Raw genomic sequence first — 11025 nt, 5'->3', positions numbered from 1 at the left:
TTTTTTTTGTTCTATAACTTTATTTTCTTATTCAATAAACATGATTACCCTAAATAAAACATTATTATTTTTCCCTCTTAAATTTATTGGGTTCACTGCTCTGAATATAAAGTAGGGTTTCAAGAAAAGGATCATGGTGAATATATATCTTTCTTCTGAAAGAAAAGATCGTGAATATATAGAATACATTAATTTTTAGAAGAAAAAAAATACATTAATTTTTATCATAAAAAATACATTAATTGATTGGGATATGATGTGTTCTGATTCCATCACAATTTATTTATATTAAATCGATTTGGCCCTTTAAGTAGCCAGATTTTACCCTCGCACTACCTATTTGAATTAATTCCTGAAAATCCAATTCAATTTCTGTGACTGTTTATTTCCATTTTTTGCTGCTTACACGACAAAAATAATGTCAGCAAAAACTTTCTAGATATATCTTCTTAATTTGGAGTTTGATTGTGAATTAACTAAAGTCTAATTAAATATTATTTTCATTAAATTTGGTATTTTTGTCAAGTCAATTTTGACTACATTTAATTAATTACTTAAACTCAAAGGTTTAGTTAATATAATTCCAATTTATGAATGGATATGAATTATATAAGTACATAAAAAATGATATTTTAACATAAAAAATAACATCATTCTATTTATAAAAAAATTAAAAAATAAAGACAAATAATTTTTTTACGCATGCCTTTTCATATGATTTTAAATTTAAACGGCAAATACCACAATGTGACGTAACGCTAAACAATGTTAACTTTATGAATTCACATAAGATAAAAAAAAAAAAAAAAAAAAAAAAAAAAAAAAAAAAGAACTTTATTAGTTCACACGGTTCTTACCAAAAATCCACCATCGTGGCTTAACAGGCGCACACACATGTATTATATATATGCACATAGCAAGGACATGATTTTCATTCTTCAGTGAAACAAACAAAATGGAGTATTACAAAATCCAGTTCGTCACTATAGTCTCATTCATACTGTTGTTTCCAAACATTCAAGCTTGGGGAGAAGATGGTCATGCCATAGCTTGTAGTATCGCTCAGGTGACTCATCAATAATAATAATTTTCTTCCACTCTATTTTTTCTTAATATATATTTGGTTTTACGACGAAAGGGTCAAAATCACATTGAATTATTGCAAAATTATGTTGGCTGTTGGCTCATCGTGATTTTGTGAATCTCATCCCAAAAGCAAACAAACACTAGCTGTATTAGAGTATATATATAGCAGCATCGCATAATATTTACATTACTTTGGTCTACAGTCTCGCCTTAGTGATACAGCTGCAGAGGCTGTGAAACAATTGCTGCCAAGTTATGCAAACAATGACTTGGCAAGTGTGTGTTCATGGGCTGATCGTGTGAGATTTTATCTTCACTGGACTGCTCCTTTGCACTTTGCTGATTCCCCTGATGGTCTTTGCAACTACCAGTATAACAGTAAGTTCATTTTTTTCATGCTCTGCTTTTACTTTTGCCATATGTATTTGCAAAACTAAGGAATTGAATTCTTTGTTGTCACTTAATCTTACACCTCAGCCGTTGGATGAATATTAGACAATTCATATTTTAAAACCTTTTCGATGAAATTAAAATACAATTTGTCTGGTTTTTATGAAACGGCCCAGGTTCCTTGACCGTGTGATTTATTGTCTGCATAGGTCTAAATATCTAAAAAAATGAATGGATTGGAATCCAATGCTTTTTAAAGTGAAATAAATGATGGCAAGGCTAGGATAAAATGGTTTTGTATTGTACTTAACATTTGTCTAAACATTGATTTAGGGGATTGCATTGATCAGAATGGTGAAAAAGGAAGATGTGTTGTGGGAGCAATTAACAATTACACCACACAACTTCTTGACTATGGCAAAGACACTCAATGTAAGCCCTTGCTATGAGCCTACTATTCTCATTGGATTTTTTCTTCTTCTTCTTCTTCTTTATATCACCTCTCATTTGCTTACTAAACAAATTCATTTTTCACATGGGGAAATCAAATCACAATATCAGATAACCTCACACAAGCCCTTCTTTTCCTTTCTCATTTTATGGGAGATGTCCATCAGGTACATATACATAACAATAACAAAGCTTCAAGTTTATATTTCAACTTGAAATTTAGTTACATAATGCTCTTTTTGCTTGGTTTATTTGCAGCCTCTACATGTTGGTTTTACCTCCGACAAGGGAGCAAATTTAATTAATGTTCATTGGTACACAAGGAAGCAAAATCTTCACCATGTGAGTGACCTCCATTCTCATCACCATCACCTACTACAAAATAATCTATTTCACTATATCTACTGGACTGACTAATTTTGTAAATCATAGGTTTGGGATCAGAGCATAATTGAGACAGCAGAAGAAAGATTCTATGAATCTAACAGAGATAACTTCGTTAGTGCTATTCAAGAGAATATCACGGTATTTAAGAAAAGTCTTATGCTAATGTTGCGGCGAAATTTTACACCTCTAATTCCTGCCAACTTTTTTTGTTACATCCATGCAATCCTGCAAGGATTTTATTATGGAAATACTTATCAAAGTTTAATGTTTACTTCAAAAGTTTTATCTGATACAGAAAACATGGGCGGATGAAGTTGACAAATGGGAAGCTTGCAGTTCTGATGAGACCACATGTCCAAATATGTATGTCCCATTAGCACTTATTATTACATGTTTAGTTTGAAAATATTTGAATGGCAATTACAAATTTACAATTCTTTCAAAGCTATGTATTTAAGTTGGATAATTTTGTAGATATGCATCTGAAGGTATTAAGGCAGCCTGTCAATGGGCATATAAAGATGCCCCTGAAGGTTCTGTATTAGAAGGTACGATAAAATACAATACCTTGCAAATTATTACTTCATATCACGTTTAAATTTTCTCATTGTATCATGAAACAATGCCGTGCAGATGATTACTTCTTATCACGTTTGCCGATAGTCAATTTGCGATTAGCTCAAGCAGGAGTACGATTGGCGGCAACCCTCAATCGTATTTTTCAGTGAACATCTTCTTATGTAATTTGTTGCTGTCAATTATCAAATGCATTTACCGCATATTAAATGAGAATAAAGTTTCTGTATTACGTACCCTGTGGAGGTTTCCTATCGTTTTGGCCCTCAACCGGTTGTGTCCCATCCAATCCCAAAAAAATAGGGATACAACAATAAAAATGACTGAGACAATGTAGAAAAAATATCACGTTACCCATTCTATTGTTGTTTCATTTTAAATTACTTTAAAAACAAATAATTATTTTTATTATTATTAATTTATTTTATTTAAAATAAATTATCAATCAATTTACTAATTTAGTAACTTAAAATTTATAAAACAATGTAAATGACTTACTATGAGTTACTTTATGTTTATTTTTTTTTTTTTCTAAAAAATATTTAAAGAAGACTATTTAACATCTCATTTTAAGACCAACCCAATCTCATCTCTATATTGTTTTGTCTTATTAAACATGCAATTCATCAAATTTGTTCGGATTAAATGATAAGTTAAAATCTAAAAATTAACCTAATCAAATGTTGGAATCGGATAAAGAAGACGTCAAATCCGACTTAGCAATTCCTTTACACACCCCTAATTGAGAGCATTATTTGATTCACTCGGTTGCCTTATTTCATGAATATTATTAAATTTGAGATGTCATGTGTGATATTGTATACACTAAAAACAGATTACAAAAATACCTTACAAAAACAAAGGGTACACGCATTCGATTGTCCCATTTTGATGTTCGAACATCGTTTTCAAAAATATGCTTTGTTAGAAAATAAAAAAATAAACTGTTATTTGGTCACTTATGTCTCAAGTGTCCTCCTTGTATTGAAGGATTTATAATATACAGTTATACAGTAAGAGATATTCTGTTGATACATTGACATGTATGAATTGAACTTTGATAATTAAATACACAACATAGTAACTACAACCAAACAACAAATGAAAATGGTTAGGAATTCAAGAATTGGATTCTAAAAAAACAACACTTAATAAGAAATAGGAGATAAATATCTCCACTAAGGATTTCCCCTTCCCAATAGAGTGAGTTACTACCCTTTTTACAACTTTACAAAATTCAAAAGATATTCCAAACTAACTACATAGCTCCATATTTATACACAATAAGCCTAAGAGCCTCATAACAAACTAACTATTAGTAACTGATTGCACTCATCTAAGTCCCAACACACATAACCAAGGATCATTAAATGGTCCAAATAAAAAGCCAAAGATGGAGGAAAACATGGTTTTGAAAAAGATTGGAACTGCCGAGACATGAATATATCTCAAAACTTTAAGGTTTGACCAGTTTCTCTGCCACCAAAAAAAGAAGCGCCAAAGGAGGAATCTGAGTCTCATTATGCAAAGCTACCCTATTTTCAACAGATTTACTTTTTTCATTTTTCTTGTTTTCTGTTAGAAATAGCTTTTACATTATATGATGTACAAAATTCAATCGCATGACTACCAATTTGATGTACAATGCATTGACAAATCTGCAAAAATGAGTCAAGAATCATACCCACATATACCTCCAAGCTAAACAAACTATTCTGTATCAGATATGAAACTCCTAGCATTAAATATGAATTTGCACCAAGTATCATGGTCATGAAAGATTAAATATTCCAACTATGTTGGCACCCCTAATCCTCCAACTATCATTTGCACAACTCAAAGGATGGAAAACACAAATGTTAAAAACTGTATACTTTGCTTTAATGTAAAATGTCATAAGCATTCCCAAAGGACAGGCAACCCTGTGAAATGGAATTTCGTAATTAATTTAAATTGTATAATATAACTTCTGTTATCTTTAAAAGCTAAGGATCTCAATTGACCGTCCTTCCGAAGAAAAGAAGGAAGCAACCAGTTAACGCCTCCTGGTCTAATAACAAAACCAACCAGATTTGTCAACTGTTATAGAAAAGTCACGGCTTTCAAATAAGATTTTAACTAGATTTTTCCGGTATAAACAAAATTTGGCAGTACAATCAAAATGGAAATGAAAACCACTCAGAAAAAAAAAAGAGATAATGGTTTGAAGTCATTATGACAGAATAACAAATTAATAATAATAATCATATATGCTTACCTTCCAAGGACAACCCATGAGGCAAGGGATTGTAACTGCACCAGCAACAACACTGAGTTCACAAAATATGAATTCCCCGAAAGAGTTTTCAGCCTGATATTCAAATTTAAACCCATGTTAGGCAGCCTGAAATGCTTTTGTGGCTGATTTTAATAGCAACTCAGGGATAAAGAATAAAACATGTCAACCACGCTAATGAAAGAAGCTTCCTATGGTTCGTGAGAATAATCAAGCATAAAATATTTGGTCAAATAATGTGCAACTTTTACAAATAGAATGAATTATATAACCAATAGAGGGAGCATACATACCATTCTAAATCATGCCAGATGGCATCAAAAGTGAATATAACCCATACATTTAGGAGCTTTTTCCGAGATACCCCAAGAGGAATGGACATATACCTGAATTTCTAACCAGTCAAATTTAAGTTATGATTTCTGGGAAAAACTAAATGGAAAATCAAGGTAAAAGAATTGATTGTACCTCACAAGCCACTTGTTAAAAGAAAGCATGCCAATTTTTCGAAAAGCCTTCCAAGTTGTGGCAATTTATTAATACATTTTGGCATATGTTCTAGAGTCTCATTCCATTCACCGCAAAACAATTTCAAAGTAATGATTTTCTTCACAAATATACGTGGATATTTATGCTTAGATGCTTAAAGACCAAGTAACATACCAGTGACCCGAACCTGAAGAAACGCCAAATCAGTAAAAAAAATTAGCCTTGAAGTTTAAGACCTGAAACAAATACATAATAAAAAAATGAAAAAAATACTATGCTAACCTAAATTGAAAGTATAATTACCAAAATATAACAACCACTGCCACAAAGCCTTAGTATCTCACTAAGTGGATTTGGCGTAGTGATTGGTCAGCTCAAAAGATGAGGGTGCCCAAACAAGCACGTATATACATTTAACAGTTGAGAATAATAAAAAAAAGAGTGCACAAATTAAGCAGGAAATAACATATAAGAATACCCAACAGAAAACATAACTACATAAAAAAATAATGGGAGAAAATGTGAAAAAATAAATATACCATGAGAGAGTTGAAGGGAACGTTTGATGATAATATTAACATGAAAAACAAATGCATAAGTCACCAGAAAAAACAACTATTTCTTCTTCTACGGTGCACTTTGTCATTATAGTTGTCCTTGTTCATAACAGAAGTACTCATAATTAATTTGGCGTTATTAACTTATAAACCAATGTACTCTAATTAGCACCTCAATTCCAGCTATTTTTGCAAATTAATTCAAGTTTATCCATGAAACTTAAATAATTGAACTAGAGACCTCCATATATAAATGTTGATTCAGGTACATTCCATTCTATGGTACTTTACAAACATACACTACTATAGCATAACACCATAGACTAAAGCATCAATTGCATGCAGTAGAAGCAATTAAACAAAACGCTTATTATTAGCCGTTGATCTAAATCTATGTTGTTAATTGCGTCGCTTTAGCGCCCAATCGGGGAATCGCGATACGGAGTGGACATCTGCAGTGACTCAATTCAATCTCTGGTGAAGGGCGGCTATAGCGGCCGGAAATCGTGCTGATATCTTATCAGATAAAATTTGATGAAAAAAATAAGGAAATCGTGAACGAGTGAGTAACTCCGATTCCGTTTGCCGGACAGTTGAGTTCAGTTGTTTCTGATACTACAAACTGCTAAGTGGATTGGGCTTAGTGAATGATGGATTTCTTCAAAACTAAGTGGATTGGGCTTCGGAGTAGAATCCCTTTTTTTCTTTTGACACAAATCCCTTTTGCATTTGTTATTATAATATAAAATAGTAATTCCACTTCCAAAAATGTAAGAAATTATAGTTTGAAAAGAAAAGATTCCCCTTTTATACAACTTTTAGTTCATCCAGTAATCTTGTTTCCAAAGTTAGTTATTGGTATTCATTTATCGTTATTTAATTACAGTAACTATTGTTAATAAAAAATACAAGAATGAATGTTATTGAACCTTTTTTATATATATATTTTCAATTGTTCACTTTTACTATGACTATCAATTTGATAAGTTTAAAGTGTCCTGGTTTTTAGCATTGTTTGTTATTTGATTTGGTCAAGGTTGTAGTCTAAGTTTGTTTCCTTAATTCTAGCTAGAACGTGGACTGTAGTCTGTTATGGCACATTTGTTTTTCTATTTATTAGTTGCACTTTCACAAGGAATAAATGAGTAATTCCCAGAACTGTTATCTTTGCTTTCTCTTGAACTCTTGTTGCATCCAACAATTTGGCATCAGAGCTGTGACCTGAGAGATGGGTTCAGAAGCAAACTTTGCAGCAGCCTCCATTCCAAAGTTCGACGGCGACTACGACCACTGGAGCATGGTCATGGAGAATCTCCTTCGATCCAAGGAGTATTGGGTTGTTGTCGAATCAGGCTACACAGAGCCAACGAGTAAGGATGGGATGACGGCAGCACAAATAAAAAACCTGGAAGAGATAAAGCTAAAGGATTTGAATGCTAAGAATTACTTGTTTCAGTCGCTTGACAAGTCAGTTCTGAAGACGATCACGCAGAAGGACACATCTAAACAACTCTGGGATTCCATGAAGTTGAAGTGTCAAGGCAATGCTCAGGTGAAGAGAGCTCAGCTCAATCGTCTACGCCGAGATTTTGAGGTCTTAGCAATGAAGCAGGGTGAATCGATCACTGATTATTTTGGTCGAGTAATGACGGTTGCAAACGACATGAGGAATTATGGGGAAGATGTGGATGATGTCAAGATCGTTGAGAAGATTTTGAGAACCCTCACTAAGAAGTGGAACTACATTGTTTGTTCCATTGAGGAAGCCAAGGACATTGATCAGCTATCAGTGGATGCCTTGCAAAGTTCTCTGCTTGTTCATGAGCAAAAGTTCAAAGGAAGTGGAGAAGATAAGCATGCTTTGAAGGTAACTCATGAATGGAAGGGGACGAGGAAGAGCTGCTTTCCGAGGAGGTCGGGGACAAGGCAGAGGCAGGGGTAGCCAACTAAGGAGTAAGGAAACAGTTGAGTGTTACAAGTGTCATAAGCTTGGACACTTCCAGTACGAGTGCCAAGCAAACTATGCTGGTTTGGAGGAATCAGAAGAGATGGTGCTAATGGTGTATGTTGACACGCTTGAAGATGATCGAAATGTTGAGTGGTACATTGACTCTGGGTGCAGTAATCACATGTGTGGTGATTCATCACTCTTCTGTGAGTTAGAAGAAGGGTTCAATAAGGTGGTCAGATTTGGGAATTATGCAAGTATGAACGTTGTTGGAAAAGGAAGTGTTCGGTTGACTGTAAAAGGAGTAAATCACCTTGTACGTGATGTCTATTATGTACCCGGTTTGAAGAATAATCTTCTCAGTGTTGGGCAGCCGCAAGAAAGAGGTTTGGTTGTACTAATGAAGTCAAATGAATGTAGAATTTATCATGACACAAAAGGTTTGGTGTTCCAAACCAACATGACAGCAAATCGAATGTTCGTGTTGTTATCAAGCATTCAATCAACCAAAAAGGAAAGCAAGGAAGAATGCCTCCAAGCAACCACTGAAGATGTGGCTCACCTCTGGCATCGAAGATTCGGTCATCTCAGCTTCAAAGGATTGAAGACTATGCAAACAAAAGACACGGTGAGAGGCTTGCCAAGCTTCTTTGAAGGTGAAATTGTGTGCACTAATTGCTTGAAAGGGAAGCAACATCGAGAAGTAATCTCAAGGAGAAGTACATGGAGAGCATCAGCAAAATTGGAGCTGGTTCACGCTGATATTTGCGGCCCAATTTCTCCATGTTCTGAGGGAAACAAGAGGTATTTCATTTGCTTCATTGATGACTATAGTAGGAAGGCGTGGGTGTATTTTCTTGCTTATAAGTCAGATGCATTCACCACTTTTAAGCTATTTAAAGCTCTTGTTGAAAAAGAAACGGGCTTGTCTATTAAATGTCTAAGAACAGATCGTGGAGGTGAATTCACTTCAGATGAATTCAAGGAATTTTGTAAAATGAATGGAATCAAGAGACAATTAACTGCTGCATATACACCGCAGCAGAACGGAGTCGCCGAGCGGAAGAATAGAACCGTGATGAATATGGCGAGGAGCCTATTGGTTGAGAAAGATGTTCCAAGAAAATTTTGTGCAGAAGCGGTAAACTGGGCATTTTATGTTCTTAATAGATGTCCAACATCAGCAGTGAAGGAAACGACGCCAGAGGAAGCTTGGTGTGGGGTGAAGCCTTTAGTCCGACACTTGAGAGTCTTTGGTTGTATAGCATATGCCCATGTACCAGATGCTCGACGAACAAAACTTGAAGATAAGAGTCGTTGTTGTATTTTTTTTGGTGTAAGTGAAGAATCAAAAGCATACCGACTATATGATCCTACCTCCAAGAGGATTATTATCAGCCGGGATGTTGTGTTTGAAGAAGACAAGCAATGGAATTGGGAGAAGAACTTTGAAGAAGATAACACATTTGATATGGAATGGGAAGATGAGAAAAATGAAGAAATGGAGGAATCAAGTGATGGTAATGAAGAAGAAAATGCAGCTAATGGTAATGAAGAAGAAGATGCAGCTGTTCCAGTGATAGAACCCCGAAATAGAAGAGCACCAAGGTGGATGTATGATTATGTTTCTGGTGAAGGTCTTTCTGATGAAGAGGAAGAGGCACAAACACACTTAGCCTTGTTTACTCATGCCGTTCATTCTGATCCTACTTCATTTGACGTAGCAGTAAAGGAAGAGAAGTGAAGGGCAGCCATGGATGCAGAAATGAAATCAATTGAGAAGAATGGAACGTGGGATCTCACGGAGCTGCCCAAAGGAGCGAAAAAAATAGGAGTCAAATGGGTGTACAAAACAAAGTTGAATGAGCTGGGAGAAGTAGAAAAATATAAGGCCCGATTGGTTGCCAAAGGGTATGCTCAAGAATACGAAGTTGAATATGAAGAAGTATACGCTCCTGTAGCTCGTATGGACACGGTTCAAATGATTTTGGCACTTGCTGCACAAAGAGCTTGGTGTGTGTTTCAGCTGGATGTGAAGTCAGCCTTTCTTCATGGGAATTTAGTTGAGAATGTGTACGTGGAGCAGCCAAGGGGTTATGAAATAAAGGATGAGGAGCATAAGGTATATAAGCTTAACAAAGCTTTGTACGGACTCAAGCAAGCACCACGAGCATGGTTCAGTCGGATTGAATCATACTTCAGAAAGGAAGGCTTTGAGAAGGAAGATAGTGAGCAAACTTTATTTACCAAAGTCAAACAAGGTAAATACTTGATCATTAGCTTGTATGTTGATGATTTAATTTATACTGGAGATGATGAAAGAATGATGTATGAATTCAAAAAATCCATGATGAAGGAATTTGATATGTCAGATTTGGGTAAGATGAGGTATTTTCTTGGTATTGAGGTAGTTCAGTTTGATGGCGGCATATTCATCAGTCAACAGAAGTATGTGACAGAAGTAGTGAGCAGATTTGGAATGGAGCATAGCAATTCTGTTGAAAATCCAATGGTCCCAGGATTTAAAATCTCCAAAGATGAAAATGGTGTTGAGATGGATGGTTCATTTTTCAAACAGCTGATTGGAAGCTTGATGTACTTGACTGCTACGAGGCCGGACATAATGTATGTAGTTAGCTTATTGAGCAGGTATATGTCAAGACCTACAGAAGTTCATTATTCAGCGGCGAAGAGAATTCTACGTTACTTGCAAGGTACTGCAAAGTTTGGCATTTTTTACAAAAGGGAAGGAAATTCAGAATTGGTTGGCTTTACTGATAGTGACTATGCCGGATCGGTGGAAGATAGAAGAAGTACTTCAGGTTATGTTTTTTTGCTAAGTGGAGCTGCAGTAGCTTGGTCTTCTC

At 34.9% G+C, this 11025-nt stretch overlaps 2 protein-coding genes across 6 annotated transcripts; one reads left to right on the top strand and one right to left on the bottom strand.

Moving 5' to 3' along the window:
• Positions 1-888: 888 nt before the first annotated feature.
• Positions 889-3118, top strand: LOC101495224 (endonuclease 2). Its single transcript, XM_004497023.4, has 9 exons — positions 889-1066; positions 1290-1464; positions 1810-1908; positions 2038-2093; positions 2185-2268; positions 2359-2451; positions 2609-2676; positions 2788-2861; positions 2947-3118. The coding sequence occupies exons 1-9, from the start codon at positions 956-958 to the stop codon at positions 3039-3041; spliced, it is 855 nt and encodes a 284-aa protein (XP_004497080.1). The 5' UTR covers positions 889-955; the 3' UTR covers positions 3042-3118.
• An 897-nt stretch (positions 3119-4015) lies between these two features.
• Positions 4016-6888, bottom strand: LOC101494464 (membrane-bound O-acyltransferase GUP2-like). 5 transcript variants are annotated; one of them, XM_027333289.2, is made up of 5 exons: positions 6510-6888; positions 5633-5840; positions 5458-5550; positions 5147-5239; positions 4016-4939 (listed from the first exon to the last, which is right to left on the bottom strand). In XM_027333289.2, exons 2-5 carry the CDS (start codon positions 5659-5661, stop codon positions 4783-4785), a joined length of 372 nt encoding a protein of 123 aa, XP_027189090.1. In that variant the 5' UTR covers positions 5662-5840; positions 6510-6888; the 3' UTR covers positions 4016-4782. The 5 variants fall into 5 exon arrangements, 4 of the variants coding, with proteins under 4 accessions (XP_027189090.1, XP_073223085.1, XP_027189091.1 ...); XM_073366984.1 differs by lacking the exon at positions 6510-6888 and adding an exon at positions 6452-6470; XR_012162590.1 differs by lacking the exon at positions 6510-6888 and having other exon boundaries at positions 4016-4547; positions 5458-5558; positions 5633-6443.
• Positions 6889-11025: the final 4137 nt, after the last annotated feature.

Source organism: Cicer arietinum, chromosome 4 (assembly GCF_000331145.2).
Source record: "Cicer arietinum cultivar CDC Frontier isolate Library 1 chromosome 4, Cicar.CDCFrontier_v2.0, whole genome shotgun sequence".
Taxonomy (NCBI): domain Eukaryota; kingdom Viridiplantae; phylum Streptophyta; class Magnoliopsida; order Fabales; family Fabaceae; genus Cicer; species Cicer arietinum.
This window is presented reverse-complemented; position numbering and strand designations above follow the sequence as displayed.